We start from the raw sequence: 15123 nt of genomic DNA on the forward strand, positions 1-15123 counted from the left end.
GCATCATGACCATCTGCAATGTCGTCTGCAGCAGTGGGTCCTTTTGGGAGGATGAGCTACCGCTCATCGATGTACGTTTGCAGGAGTTGCAAGACACAATGGGTCCGACAACACTCAACAGTTCCCAAGGGAGGACTGAAGACTCTCAGGAGCAAGCTTCAACCCAAAGGCAGCAACATACTGCACGAACTGCCAAAGACACCTGCAAGGACACGATTCGCCCCTTCGCCAACGGGCTATCTGCATCTCGGATCGTTGAGGACAGCTCTATACAACTGGCTGTTGGCTCGAGCAACGGGAGGGCAATTTCTCATTCGAGTTGAAGACACAGATCAGGTTGGTTCTGGGCATGTTCCGCTACGACCAGTCGTCATGCTAATCATGACTAGACAAGGCTTGTCGAAGACGCTCTCCCCCGTCTATTAAAAGATCTGAAATGGGCCGAGCTTGACTGGGATGAAGGGCCTGACATTGGTGGTCCGTTTGGCCCATACGTACAGGTACGCTCGATGATGGCCGGGGCGTATGATTGCACCCTAACACGTGGCAGTCTGAACGCCTGCATCACTACACCGAGCACGCGGAACGTCTGATCGAAACCGGACACGCATATCGGTGCTTCTGCACGGCCGAAGAACTGGAGAGGCACAAACAGCAGACCCTTGACGGCGGTAGCCTCGTCAACTATCCCGGCACGTGTCGAAGTGTCCCACCGGACCAAGCAGCTCGGCGTGCTGCCAACGGAGAGTCTCATGTCATTCGCTTCAGGAGCGAAGGGCGCCCATCGTTCACGGATGTCGTGTACGGACGATACCAGAAGAATGAAGACGAGAGCGACTTCATACTGATGAAGACTGACGGCTACCCGACGTACCACTTCGCCAACGTCGTGGACGACCATCTTATGGAGATCACTCACGTCATCCGTGGTGTTGTTAGTCTTGCCAACACTTGTTATCAAGAGCATAGTTGACAAACGTCCAGGAATGGCTCATTTCGACGCCCAAGCACATCGCCCTCTACGACGCATTCAAATGGACCCCCCCAACCTTCGCTCACGCCGGCCTCCTGTGCGGGCCCAACGGCGAGAAGCTCAGCAAGCGCAACCGCACCATCGACATCGACATTGGCGCGTATCGCGACCAGGGCATCCTCCCCTCAGCCCTGAACAACTGGCTCGCTCTCCTCGGATGGAGTCCCAGTAAGAATGCCAGCGCCAAGGGCGACGTCTTCCCGTCCATGGACGATCTCGCGAAGAAGGTAAAGTTTCGCCTACTCGCGACCCTCCCCCCCCCCTTTCATATCCCATCACCGGAACCTTACTCTGACCCCTTGTCAGTTCTCCCTCAAGTTCACAAAGGGCAACACGCAAACCAACCCCGAGAAGCTCCCCATCTTGCAGCGCGCCCACCTTACTCACCTCCTGCGCACCGCCCCGGCCTCCGACGCTCGCCTCACGACAACACTCATCGACCCTCTCCTGAAGAGCATCCAGGCGATCGAAACCCCCTCCGCCACCCTCGAGAGCCCCGTCCCGGCCCTTGCCCCCTCCGCCCCCCTCGCGTCGAAACAGGCCTATCTCCTCTCCCTGCTCAAGACCCTGGCCTCAGACCCCAAAGAGACGGCCATCGACCCGCAGTCGCTCCTCGCAAACCACCCTTCCCTCTTCTTCCGCCCGGCCGGCGCGGAAGCAGTGGATGGTACGCTCCGCGAAGCAGCAGCCTCCCTGACCACGGCCCTGGCGCCCCTGGCGACCCGAGACGGAGAGGGCCGCGACGGCTGGACCCCGGATGCGATCCAACAGGCCATCGCTGCGCTGCTCGCCAACAAGCCGGTTGAGGAGCGGACGAGGGTCTACGAGTGTCTGCGCCTGCTTCTCACGGGCGACAGGACGAGGCCGGCTAAGCCGGCCAAGCTGCAGCTTGCGGTGTTGGGGCCCGAAGAGGCCATGCTGAGGCTTCAAGGGGCCGGCGCTGCTTAGATGGACCAGCGTCCTCATTAGATGGAGCAGGCTGGCGGCTGGGTCGGTGGGCAGTGAAAGGGGGGGGGGGGGGTTCGGTCGCGTGTCTGTGGGCCTGTACCTTGTATTATAGCCTGTTCATTGTTGTAGAGTATAAGATGTCTTGACGGGAGCACTGCCGCAATCTCGCGGGTTCAACGTCATTTCGTCACAATTGATCAACGAGGTCATGATGCCTCGCTCATCCATCACAAAACACCGTGCGTTTCACATCACGGGGGAACACGTCATGGAGCACGCACCTCAAAACCGCACAATGGACAGAATCGTCTTTCACGACAACAACACGTACGAGTTATTACGGGTAGCTACATCCCTCGCACCACACACGCGCGCACGCACTCGATGATCGGGGCGAAATCCGTTCACAGTACCACACCTGCATCCGAAACACATGACACTTGGTCCAGTCCAGGAAAACACCGCTCCGCCCACCTCCCCGCCCCCCCCTCTTTTCCCAATTCTATGCAGTTGGATGCAATCCCAAGAAAAAGTCAAGAACAGTTCATTGCAGCTTTCTTGCGTATGCCATCGAGCCAGCTCTAAGGTGGCTCTTTCTCTCTCGCTCGCATGCCCTGTGGGGCTTAGTTGTTTCATTACGTCGTAAAAGATAACGGTGGTGCGACCAGCCAGCCTCGTGGCGGCGCTGGGTATCGTCCGTCTACAGCTCCTGGATCCAAATCTGTCATGTCGAGTTAGTGTCGTACTCATCATTGCTTCATGGAGATTTAAACATACCTCCATCTTGCCAATCTCTTGCCTTGTCCTCCTCGCAATAGCCTTGGAGCTCATGATGACCATCTCAAGATCATCTTGATCGCCCATAGTGATCATGTCGCCGTTCGGGCCACCGTCGTCGTCGCGGACTGTAATCTTGAATCGCCGGCGCAGTCCAAACTTATCACGAATCCTGTCAACCAGATCGGTGAACTCTATCGCCGTGCCGATCATGATGTATCGCACATCCTCAGCGTGAACCTTAACGCGGACCTTTCGGACATCGGGCCTCCGTGACGCCCCACGGCCGCCTGACGATGTTGAGTTGGTGCCCATGCGCCGAGGTGGGTTGTTGGAGACCATTTCAAAGTCACCCTCGTCGAAGGACCCGTCATCGTACTCAGACCCCTCGTCCTCTTCCTCGATATACCGCTGCTGTTGTTGCGGGCGACGAGAAGGGCCCCGGCTGCTGCGACCTCCCTGGTACATATCGTACAACTCGTCGGGATAGGCATCACCACCTTCCTCGTCGTCCCGTATGTTGCGGCGCTGCTGGTCACGCCGGGAGTAACCTCGAGCGGGTGTGGAGCTGGCGGAGCGTGTGGCGTTGGTGGGTCGGCGTTCTGGTGGGCTTGATGTCTTCTCGTATCTGTTGTTACCACCTGAGGTGTCGATGTTGAGCTTTGCGAGTTGAGGCTTCGGCCCGTTACGAACAGACTGGCCTCGAGTCATCTGGCCGCTCGCGTTGCCGTTTCCGCTGCCGCCGCTGCCGCCGCCACTACCACCGCTGGCCCTGTCATTGTCCGGTGGCGGCGTGGGTGGGAAGACATTGCGACTGTTGTCGGTTGATCGGGACTGGATGCCGGGCTTGATGAGGTTCGTAGCGGCATAGGAAATGTTGTCGGCTGGGCGATCGTCCTTGACGGCTTGTCTTTGTTGCTGCAGGCGCAAAGTCAGTACGATCAAGGACAGAATGAACTGCGGGACATAGCTTACCGTCTTCATCTCTGAGCCAGCAAAGCCAGTGAAGGCATTGGCACGATCAGAGGCGGCCACGAGGCGAGCCTTGCCAAGATAGTCTTTTGTCTTCAGGTTGCGGACCTTGGCTTCATTCGGCCTGTAGACGACGCCGACAGGAATGGAGAAAACTGTATAGCCCTGTCATAGGTTAGTTCACGACCTCACACCCAGTCCTGCTGATTGCGTACCTCTGCCTCCTCCTTGATAGCCTCGTCGATGACATTATGATCCTCAACGACCTTCTCCTTTACTGCATATGACAGGTCCTGCATGCCGGCATCCTTTTGTTGGAGATAGATGTAGCAGAGACCCCGGTTGAAGAGAACTTCGCAAGAGTAAAGCTTGAAAAGAAGACCGAGTTGCGCATAATCGATCATTGTGTTGCCTCGAAGATAAAGCAGGGTGTCGTTGAAGTTCGCCAAGGCCTCCTCGAAGTCACCGAGGAGAAAGTTGGAGACGCCTTGTTGGAAGTAGGCAACGGCGAGGTATTGGTCGAGTCGAATGGCGCGCTGGTAGCACTCAACCTAGGACCAACGTATTAGCAAGCACGGCCAAAAGGGGTGCTGTGGTGGGACGGCACGGACAGCTTTCTCGTGCTCTCCTAAAGTCGCATGGATCACGCCCATATTGAAAAGGATCTTGGATGTGTCGGCAATCTTGTCGAACTCGCCCAATGAGTCGTCGAATTCATTGTTGTCATAACGGGCCAAGGCCGTCACCCAGGTTTCGATTTCCTGTAGGACGGCATGTCAGCGAACTGGTCCTGGATTGAGGGGCATATCCTGCTCGTCCAGTGCTTGCTTCCCTGATGTCCCCCCCACCAACAACACAAGCAAGCCTTAATGACCATCGAATCCGGAGTTACGTACCTGTTTCAACGACATTGTGTTACTGGACCGTGGATAATAATCCGCGGGAAGTCTTTGATGGAAGCAGCTGTGCAGGCATACGGTCGCTTCTGCGACAAACCGACCGTGGTCGTGAGGTCGAGATGCTGGTGGTCGTGAGAGAGGCGGGAGGAAACGGGCAGGTGGACGACGGGCTGCCGTAAGGTTGGGGCGGTTAGGTTATAGAGGGGCTTTCAGGGCTTATTAGGTGGCCACTGGTCTAAGCCTCGTGCCGTTTCGCTGGCCGTGCACTAAGTGAAGGACCCGATCGGTATGGTCGATGTAGGAAATTTCCCCGCCCCTCGCTTGGGCTGACAACTGGGTAGAAATCGGCTGGGTCTCGTGGTCTGGTCTTGGCAAAAGGAATCGGGCGGCGGTAAAGGCCGTGGTGGGAAATTGCAATTGCCGCGGTGCTTGATCGAGAGTCAAGAGCGCCGAAAGAAGTGGTTGCTCGAGGGCTCAGAGGCGAAAGCCGATTGAGACAGTAGCAAATGGTGGATCCGAAGAAGTCCCAAGAACAGACAAGTGTCTCGGGTGTATGTGGTTGTGCCTCGCAAGATCACCGGATTGTCCGAAGGTGATATGAAAGGAATTATTAGTTGAGTAGAATCCGGGTCGACCGAGATAATCAGGCGCAGTCCGAAGCGAGATACCAGCACAATACTGTCGGGGCGGCCCTGTTGTCAAATCGGGTCTAATTAGATGGGCAGAGTTGCTTGGGACCAGTTGTCACGGACAGTAGCGTCTTGGGGGGGCCGGTCCTGAGCGTGCGTGGTTCGATAGTCTGTCGAGGTGGAGCGTGATGTCAAGAATCGAAATGGAGAGAAGTTGACTGTGCGGCGTGGCCAAGAAAGGTGACGAGAAGATAGCTCTTGCAGATGAGCTTGCTAAAAATGAGCGTGAATGAATGGATGTTGTGACGAGAAGCCAGCGCCTACGGAAAGGAGGGTACGAAAGTGAATGAGGAATGGAACAACGGAAGTGTTGGGCGGCTCGCGGGCCAGGGGATTGGGTGCTGGGCGTATATCATGCAAGGTCGCTCTGAGAGAGCCCACGGCGACTGATGTTCTGCCGGGCCTTCTCTACGAGAGAAACGTCGAACGCCCTGCGCTTTGGTGCTTGGCCCGGAAAGAAGTGACAGGGGCAGGGGGTCCTCGTTTCTTCTCGACTCTGGACGGAGAGGCGAGAGGGCTGCCAAGAGGGGTCCCCGTCCCGTTGAAGTCTCGCAGCTCGTCTGTGCCAGGGGCTGTCGCGTTCTCCAGCGGGAGTGATCAGTGGGGCCATCATGGGAACACAATTCACTTGTGCAATCCTTTGCGTCAAAGGGGAGGGCCTTGAGCCATATTCGAGTCTTGACAGGAGTTGATAGCGCGCTTCGATCGATATCGTCTGAAGATCTGTAGTTCTTCTAAGCTTGTGAGCCCTTGCAAGTCTCCTTTCGGCAACCATGTGGCGGAAAGAAACACGCTTTTTCTCGATATGGCTGTCAAGTTGACTGTTTCCTGGAGAAATCGAACCACTTTGCACAACTCATCGCCAGATACAGATGGAAGATGTGCTCACCATCGAATGTTGGGCAAGATGGGCGCCACTCCACCATCGCGGGATGGACAGGAGCCTGGCACGAGGGGTCAAGACGACGGGCTCGGATCGGCTCCATCTGGTCCCAGGCTGCGCGACGCAGGCAAGATCGTGGCTGGTGTCACGGACGCCCGGGGGTGCTGCACCATCAGTGACTGTAAGGGCCGTGAGAGCCCAAGGACAACCCCTGGACGAAGGCGCGGCGAGCCCTGGCCCTGTCGGTTCCCATGCAGAACGCGTTGCAGCAACCGGCCGAACCCCACCGGTTGGCCGTGCGCTGCCGGCGCCTCGGACGCCTATTGCTTCAGGGGCCAAGGGCGCGTAAAAGGAGCTAAGTGTTCGTCACGGCGCGGGCCACCACCAGGTGGGGGGGAAAAGACGTTGACAGGGCAGGCAGCCCAAGGAAGCACTATGTCCTCAAGAGACCACAGGCCCAAGCGTGCGGGTTGCTTGTTCACAGCCCAGTGATTGGCCTTCACACCAAGTAGATTCAACTGGCCAACTCGTGTCCATGCGATTGTGCTCAAGGAAAAGGAAGACTGAGTCTATCCATGCAAGCGTTGGTTCCGTCAGCTGCTTCAAGACCCGAAAGGCCGGGCCGCATGTCTGGTGTGCTGTCTGTCAATGACGATACGGCTGTAAGCGCCGAGGCGTCTGTGTGACCACGATGTTGGCCGGCATCGAGGCGGCGGTCTATCGATAGGATCGGTCACAAAGGGTCATGCATGGTGCCTCTAGCCTGCCCACTGATTCGGTAGCCGCAGACAACAATAGGATCAATATCACATCGCCTCTGTTGTTGCCAAAAACAGAACGTCACGATGCGCGCCGGCATCCCAAGCACAGGATATAGTCGCAAGCCACATGCAAGAGGACCAACGTTGGGAACAGACAGGCTGTTGGTCGACTGAAGACCCGCTTTCAATCCGCGTGGTTCCTGCATTGGGTCGCTGTTGTGCGAGCCAACTTGAACCAGACGACGGGGACTGGGGACAGGCAGATACAGTAGCGTTGCCTCTTACGGCACGCCATTGCCGCGTGTGGTTGGTTGTTGGTCGGGATGCCCGTCGCGGCATTGGGGATCACGACACCCTGGAAAGTCTGGTACGTGGTGTTTCGGAGGTGGTGAGCTGTCCTCGGACATCGTTGGGAGCCCATCGTTTCTTTTCTTCAGCCTCTCCCATGAGGAGATAGGGCTACTCCTGACATTGGACTGTGTGCTTGACACTGCACTGCAATTCTGTTGTCGTTGATGTCGAGTCGGAAGGTTGAATTGCAATCAGAGTTCGTGCTCATGGCCCATGGCCCAGAGACGCCTGCCTGCCCCGACTGACATCTCGGTCTGCGGGGCTGGCGTGTGTGGGGATCCTGCCCAATGCTGATGTAAGGACAGACCCCTGTCGACATGTGCCGTACCGAAGGTGCCATCAAGCACTTACCTGCCTAGGTACCTACCTAATCACTACAATGATCAAGACCCAAAGCATCACAGATCGGGAGAATTACCAGATCGTCTCTTCATCCCGAGTTGTCCATCCTTGTCAGCAGGACGTCACAGACATCCCGAAACTCAACCATCCTTCAGCCTGTTTTGCATTTTCTGCCCTGTCGTGTGCAGCCCCGCTCGGAGGGCGCCTCCGAAACAGGGGGTCAGTGTTCCGGCTGGAAGCCTTTCAACGCCATGTCGCGGGTGCGATTAACTATTCGAAAAAGTCCCAGAGCTGGCACTTCATGAAGCCGGTGGGCCGCGAGGAGAGAATGCCTTCCTGTTGTACAGCATGACGGGATGAAGCAGCGTTTCTTCTCGGATGTTTTCAGTACAAGTGGACAGCGGCTTTGCCGAGCGTTGTGCGCCAGGCACAGTCACTGGTGATGACATTGAGACGGCCCTGTCGCATGCATCACCACAAACAGTCTCCAGATCGCTGACGTTGCCAAGACCAATATGATCATCACACACCGCACCGTGGAGTCGGCAGTCCCTGGAGTAACGTCTCTCCCTGGCCGTTACACCAGCCTGGCACTGGTGATAACGGTCTCCAGCTTAAGGTTATCTCGTCTGTTCTCACTACCGGCTTCCGATCCGTGCACTCTCGCAGGCCCCCTTACTAGCCGGCTGTCAAACTGGCGGCGAACGCCACCTATAGCCCGTAACGAGAGCAGAACGCCGGTCCTCAAACCACCAGGCCCGCGGATTGCTGGCTGTGCGGGTGGATGACAGGTTGGCGATGACCCGGTAGTGCTCTAGGGCTGGCCCCTAGTTTGACACCCTCGTCTCACATTCCCCGTCACAATTATGGCGTTCGGGTTATAGAATCCAGCCAGTGGTGTATGGGACGAAGCATCCAGGTGGCCTTTTCGGGCACACTACCTTGGCAGGGCCAGAATAATTCCAGCTCGTGGTCTCAGTAGTGTCGAGTGAAGGAGCGCGCTCAACCTCAGACAGGTTTTCCCGCTGGAAGCCACGCTCACCGTACATAGAAAAACAAGCGGCGTCCGTCCTCCGACAGAAATTCTTCTGCCTCACCGAGCCGCTCTACGGTTTCACAGCGGGCCAGTCTCGGCAGCGTCGATCCCCTGTCTATCAGGACAGAGGAGGGGCTCTTGGCATCTCAGGAGGAAAGGCCCTGTCCAGATCCCAGGATTTCATTGCTTCAGGTGTAAGGAGGACATCGTGAGCTGGAGATGTCGATCAAGATGCACCGCGAAACAAGAACCACGGCTTACCCTATCCGTGGAGTTTCCATTGCCCTTGGGGGTGTTTTCGAAACCAATGCGAGCCACCAATGCGAGCCAATACCCTGTGAAGCAAAGCCACGAATCTTTTGGCTTCCGCTGCTCCTTGATGTTCCCGTCGATCTACAGAATCCCTTAGAACAATATCGTTAGGTGGAGGCCATTTTCAGTCCGAACATCGTAACTGAGTTGAATTGTGCTACGCGGCTGAGTTCAAGATTGTTGACGTGTGCGTAAGGCTCACTCAAGGCTTGCGCATTCACTTGTTGGCAGTCCTGGCCTAACAGAGCAGTATTCTGAAGACATATATCACCTGCCCCAAGTTACATGGGACAATTTTTGGAACATAACGGACGAACCATCACCAAGTGCCACCGCATTGATGACCAGTGTCTCCAATAACTGCGCTTAATCTTTGCGTTCTATGATGTTCACAACCGAACTAATATCAGAGCATCCCCTTCTTGACTTCATCCTGCCTCTCCTCCCACAACGTCTTGCCCGTGCACGAGCAAACCGTCTTGTCATTGTCCCACATGCCGGCGCTCCTCGCAACCACACCAACAAGCGTGTCCGCATCGTTCTTCAACGGCGCGGCAGCGTCATCCTGCTTGGAGACGACCATGGCACGACCGATAATCTCCCAAATCTGGAAAGGGTGATTCAGGAACGCGCTTGCTTTGCCGTTCTTTTCGACAGTGAAGCTGCCCAGTTCACCCTTTGGCGAGCCCCCTTTCTCGCCCTCCGTCCAGATGCCACCGGTGGAGGCGGCGCCATCGTGAAGGTCCCCGGACGAACGAATGGTCGCTTGGTACGTGCCGGGTGTGACACCGCGCACCGTCAGGTCGATCAGCGTTGTTGTGGGTGAGACCTGGACCATCCTGGCGAGGCCCCGGACCTCGCGCTTGCGACCGTCATCGGGAGTCTCTGTAGAAGAGACTTCACTCGGCTGGTAGAAAGACTCAAGGATACTGACAGCCGCACCTAACAAGAGTTGTCAGTCTGCGCGTGAACCTTCATCACAGAAGGGAATGTGCACAGGAAGGTGACACGGCATCGTGGTTGAGGGGAGGCGAGAAAACTCAAAGATCATCGAGGCAGTGAATCAACGACGTTGGCGCAAAAGGGGGCAAGCAAAATGGTTGCATCCGTCTCAGGGGGGGGTAAACAGGCGAATTTGCACTTACTGTTTGATGCGCCTGATCCTCGAAGGATGGCGTCCCTCCCTGTCGCCTGGATCGCGTCTACGATGGCCGAGGGGGCGGCTGGGCGTTTGCACATCGGCGTCAGCGACGGGAATCGTAGGCTGTGAAGCCACCGATAAGGTTCTCCTGAGGCAAGCCGACATACCTGTGCCTTCTACCGAAACGAGCTGGTCTTTTAGATTGGCGTCGACCTTGGTGATGCCTTGCAGCTGGTAGAGGGAATCTGAAACGGCCTTGACGCAGCTGTCACATGTCATGTGGACAGCGAAGAGTGTCTAGGCATCTTGCTATCAGTCATCACTCAGCCAGGCGAGTTTGCTGTCATGGGCTGCCGTGAACATTGCTCTGAATTGTCTCTGTGTTCCAAGTTTGACCATATGGCTTGTCGGACATGACCGCGATGTAATGTGGCTCACCTGAAATGGGTGGACTGCCGTCATTTTGAGATGGCCAGTCTTCGTCGTTGGGAGCAAAGATCGATAGTGGTTTAAAAAATCAGAAAGGCAATAGACCATAGTCTAGTCACGGTATGAGAAGATTCGCAGGTAGAGTAGATCTAGTGAACGCATGAGTCCTTTTCATCATGATGCCGGAGCTGCTTTGAAATCGCCTTATGTTCCACGGCTCCGGCCTTCGGTCTCCGCAGCTGTCACCGGTTGGTGTCCGAAGCCATGGTGCACACCAGCCACGTGACCAATATCTGCTGAGTCATCAGCGCAGATCTCAATCGCATGAGCTTGGCACCAAACTTTCTGTACGGCATCACGGCCATCCACGCCAACAAGCTCAACGACGACCTGCGACGGAGTCCTGCCAGCGACATTCAAGCGCACGTTTCACGCCAACTACCTACCGTGCGGTTCATGAGGGTTCGGCCCTTCAGGTAGCCCATCATGTCGCAAACTATTGGCCTCGTACGACCTGTCCCCCCCCCCCCCCCCCCCCCTTCGGACTCAACGAACCTCCCTCACGATGGCCCCTTTGCTGACCTTCTCCAACGTAGACGCGGCTCTCCTACTCCCGCGTCTGGCATCAAATCTCCGCCTCGACGCCGCACCCAACCCTCTCGACGCAGCCCTCCGTCACGCCCCCCTCCCTCGGGCGCCTCGCCTCCCGCATCGCCGTGCTCCTCATGGGCAAGAACAAGCCGACATGGGACCCCTCGACCGACTGCGGCGACTACGTCGTCGTCACCAACTGCGCGGCCCTGCACGTGACGGGCCGCAAGATGTGGCAGAAGACGTACTACCGCCACACGACGCGGCCGGGCTCGCTGCGCAGCGTCACGATGGACGTGCTCATGGCCAAGCACGGCGGCGCCGAGGTGCTGCGCAAGGCCGTCAGCGGCATGCTGCCGAAGAACAGGCTCAGGGACAAGAGGCTGGCGCGGCTCAAGGCCTTCGAGGGCGACGCGCACCCGTACAAGCAGAACGTCATTCGGTTCGGCGATGTCAAGGTTGGGGAGACGGGGTGGGAGGAGGCCGCCAAGGCGATTCGCGAGGACGGGCTGAAGAGGGTGTAGGGCTGCGTCTTGGTCTGCGGAGGGGGAACGAGGACGATTTGTCGATTGCCTTGCGATTTTTGGGGGGGGGAGGTGTTTCAAGGCATTGCCGTGTATACTCTGTATCATCATACCAAGCATGGCGAGAGGTCTATGTTATGAGCTGTATCAGCAAATATTCTGCTTTCACGAAAATTGACTTGTTGGTGTCCCGAGTTTGACCGAGCCCAGGTCAGTAGTGTTGTGGGCAGACGTTTCTGGCTGGCCCTGGCGTCGGTTCTGGTCACAATACGGGGTCTTGCGCAAGCTGTGTGCACAAGGATCGTAACATGACAGTAAAGCTCACATCGATCAGATCTCCTATCAATCACACATGATCAAGGCTATTTGTTGATTTCGATTGATTGATTTATTTCATCTACGCCGACGGCAGATCTGCCACGGCTCCATATTCCAAAAGACGCCCGGAAATGCACAGGACCCAAGGTATATCTCTCTAATCCCCCCCAAAAAAGAACAAGAAGAAGTAAACTCACACCAGGCACACGCCGTCCGCGCTACGAACGAGCGACCTCGCACTTGATGAGGCCGTTGGGGCCAGACTGCGGGGCGTAGACCTCGGCATCGGCACCCGTGTTCTTGAGGCCCTTGTGCCAGCTGAGGTCGATCTCAAAGTAGTGCTTGTTGGGCAGGGCGTAGGAGACGGTCTTGGTCTCGGGGGCGGCGTCGAGGATCTGCTCGCACATCTTGTACATGGTGTTCTGGACGCTGGCGCTCTCGTCCTCGGCAAAGGTCTTGAGGGTGATGGCGCGGGCGGCGTCCCAGGCGGCGTCGAAGCGGGCGACGTCCTTCTCGACGGCGGCGAGGCCCTCGGGGAAGGTCCAGGTCCAGGAGGCGTCGACGTCGGTGGAGAGGATGCGGTCCCAGGTCTCGGGCAGGGTGGTGTACTCGTCGCGGACGAAGCCGTGGAAGGCCGAGCCGGTCGACTTGAGGACGGTGAGCTTCTGGATGCCGCTCGTCAGGGCGACGCCGTCGCGGGTGACGCGGGCCTCGACGGTGCGCGTCTCCTCGCCGTCGCGCAGGAAGGAGTGCGGGTGCGGCTTGCCGTCGACGTCGAGGCGCGTCCAGCGGTGGACGGTGACGCGAATGTTGGCGACCGAGATGTGGGCGTACGTGTCGAGGAAGTGGGTGCCGAGGATGGAGGCGTAGAGCTCCGGCGGGTTGATGGGGTGCTCCTTGGCCTTGATGTAAATGGTGTTCTTGATCGAGTCGGTGGCCACGACGACCGAGTTGTCGGCGACGGTGTACGACGTCTCAATGGCCCCCTCGAGGAGAGCGCAGACGGTCATCTCGGTGACGGTCTGCACGGGGCCGTCCTTCTGGACCTTGAAGACGCGGACATTGTCCTTGCCGTAGCGGGCAGAAGCGAGGACAGGCATGATGGATGAGCTTGGTGGAAGTCGGGATACGAGAGATAGTTGTTGTTAGGTAGGTTCCTACGGTAGGGAGGAAAGACGGGTCGAGAGGGAGGGGCGACTGGTCCTAGTTGTAGTCGCAGAGGCACCGAGGTCTGGCAGGTGGTCGTGAGGTAGCGGCGGGGTGATAAGCAATGAGGGGCAGTCGTCGTGGGGAAAGGCCAGGGCGAGCGAGGCACACGAGTTGGAGAAGGGATTCGGAGTAAGAAGCGAGCTAGAGGCAATGCAATGCACGATGATAAGAACAGCGCGGCAAGAGGCGGCAGAGGTCAAAGATCCAGCACACCAGACGAGAAGGGGGGGAAACGCAGTGCATCTATCTTATATATCCCGCGCCATCTGGTCGCGGTCCCCCACGAAGCCATCGCTCGCGCCAGGGCTCTCTCTCTCTCTCTCTCTGTCCGAGGCCCATCATGGAGGGGTCTTGTCGGGGTGTCGGTGGTCTCACCCTAGTGTCGCGCGCCGGAGCCCGCCGATACCCTCTGGACGAAGCTCCAGGATGGAGGGGCGCCCGCAGAGCCCCGCCATTGCATCGCGCGCATCCCGACTGGGCCTCAGGGGACCCAGGGCCGTCAGCCACTGGTGAAAAGGGCTGCATCTCGTGCTGGACGACCCTGTCGCCTGCATGTGAGGGTCTTGTGGCCTCGAGGGGGGGGCCCATTGGAAATGCTTCGGCCTCTGGAGCTCTGAAAGCGAAGGCCGAAGAGGGGCACCACCATCTGACGATTTTCTGCCTGCTGCATCTCCGTCTGGCTCGACCAACATGACAAAGTTTTATGAGTATCGGGGCCGTATGGATCGGGGCCCTGGGACTCGGCGCCGCCCGAGGATGGCGGTTCCGTCTTGATGTTGTCGTCTGAGCCGAACTGGTGTCAGACTTCGCGACGTCGCCAGGATGGGGATGGGGTGAAAGGGATGCTCTCCCGAACAAAGAGAGCTGTCATGTTTCGAGAGACAAGAAGGTCGCAAAACAAGTCACCTTGTTTGATTTGACCTGGTAGAAAAGAAAGCCAAACAGAGCTGGTTCACACATGCTTCACATTCCATCCGGTCTCGACATAGCCCTCTCCGCAACCAGGCTGAACGCCATGATTGTCGCCAGGCCAGGATGCGAAGCAATCGATCATCGATCGTCAACCTGATAGCAGAGCGCGCCACACTGTCCCACGATCCCTCTCAGTCGTGATGCATGGAGGCTCAGAAGGGGGCGCCCGCCATGAGTCTTCTGACAGACGGAGCTGAGGCAGACCTGCTGGTGTTCGTTATCGCTATCGCACTGTTTTATCTCAACCTTATCTCTGCCGAGGGCTAGCGCACCTTCGGCCAGGCCAGTGCTGAGCTTCAGCGCACTTCACACACCCAAGCCAGGTGGAGGTGGTGGGGGGGAGGGAACACACTCGCTCGCTGGCCCAGACAGGAAAAGCGGCTGCCATCCTTGCCCCAACGTGGCAGGCGTTGCTCCTCCCCCAGTGCAGCCCCCAGCCCAGTTGGTCTCGCGGCCGCGGTCGCAGCAGGTGCATACTGGACAGTGAACATGGGCGCTAGGCACCTTTGCCTCCCACCTACCTCATCCAACACCACAACGCCAAAGGTACCTTACCTGCCAACTGCCTACGTTACGCAAGCGAGCGGCCGCACCAGCTACCGCCATCTCGAACCACATTCCCCTCCCCTCTTCTGCTTGTCTTGGGTGAGGTACACAATCTTTGCTCGACGGGCGCAAACTCCACACGCCGCCTCTTCGTCCAGACTGTTGACGCAGCGCTCCTTCGTTTCCCAAGTCATCTGCTCCGTCACTCGAGTATCTACCTTCGCCACCACCACTACCACCACCACCACCACCGCACTATTCGTCTGTGACCAACAAACAACGATCGAGTTCTCCACTCCATCAGCTACACCACACTCTGCACCCCTCGCCCTCTTTCTCGACGGCCGAGCCGACATCGTTTTCTGCAGAACGCAAACAGTGTATCCGGCC

General features: G+C 57.6%; 5 protein-coding genes across 5 annotated transcripts; 2 read left to right on the forward strand and 3 right to left on the reverse strand.

Annotated features, from left to right (window-relative positions):
- Positions 1 to 5: 5 nt before the first annotated feature.
- MSE1 (Glutamate--tRNA ligase mitochondrial) lies at positions 6 to 1981 on the forward strand (the record flags this gene model as incomplete). The annotated part of the gene is made up of 6 exons (XM_028638009.1): positions 6 to 33; positions 122 to 336; positions 390 to 500; positions 551 to 934; positions 985 to 1260; positions 1340 to 1981. The coding sequence occupies 6 exons, from the start codon at positions 6 to 8 to the stop codon at positions 1979 to 1981; spliced, it is 1656 nt and encodes a 551-aa protein (XP_028497160.1).
- A 700-nt stretch (positions 1982 to 2681) lies between these two features.
- Positions 2682 to 4641, reverse strand: NCF2 (Neutrophil cytosol factor 2; the record flags this gene model as incomplete). The annotated part of the gene is made up of 6 exons (XM_028638010.1): positions 2682 to 2702; positions 2759 to 3676; positions 3734 to 3895; positions 3946 to 4281; positions 4342 to 4491; positions 4627 to 4641. The coding sequence occupies 6 exons, from the start codon at positions 4639 to 4641 to the stop codon at positions 2682 to 2684; spliced, it is 1602 nt and encodes a 533-aa protein (XP_028497161.1).
- A 4768-nt stretch (positions 4642 to 9409) lies between these two features.
- CCS1 (copper chaperone) lies at positions 9410 to 10606 on the reverse strand (the record flags this gene model as incomplete). Its single annotated transcript, XM_028638011.1, has 4 exons — positions 9410 to 9945; positions 10149 to 10226; positions 10312 to 10441; positions 10583 to 10606. The coding sequence occupies 4 exons, from the start codon at positions 10604 to 10606 to the stop codon at positions 9410 to 9412; spliced, it is 768 nt and encodes a 255-aa protein (XP_028497162.1).
- Positions 10607 to 11059: 453 nt separating this feature from the next.
- Positions 11060 to 11688, forward strand: MRPL23 (54S ribosomal protein L23, mitochondrial; the record flags this gene model as incomplete). Its single annotated transcript, XM_028638012.1, has 2 exons — positions 11060 to 11080; positions 11170 to 11688. 2 exons carry the CDS (start codon positions 11060 to 11062, stop codon positions 11686 to 11688), a joined length of 540 nt encoding a protein of 179 aa, XP_028497163.1.
- A 536-nt stretch (positions 11689 to 12224) lies between these two features.
- D7B24_003827 (uncharacterized protein) lies at positions 12225 to 13106 on the reverse strand (the record flags this gene model as incomplete). The annotated part of the gene is made up of 1 exon (XM_028638013.1): positions 12225 to 13106. The coding sequence occupies one exon, from the start codon at positions 13104 to 13106 to the stop codon at positions 12225 to 12227; it is 882 nt and encodes a 293-aa protein (XP_028497164.1).
- Between the last annotated feature and the right edge of the window lie 2017 nt (positions 13107 to 15123).

The sequence above is a fragment of the Verticillium nonalfalfae genome, assembly GCF_003724135.2.
Source record: "Verticillium nonalfalfae strain VnAa140/NRRL 66861 chromosome Unknown scaffold_21, whole genome shotgun sequence".
Lineage (NCBI taxonomy): Eukaryota > Fungi > Ascomycota > Sordariomycetes > Glomerellales > Plectosphaerellaceae > Verticillium > Verticillium nonalfalfae.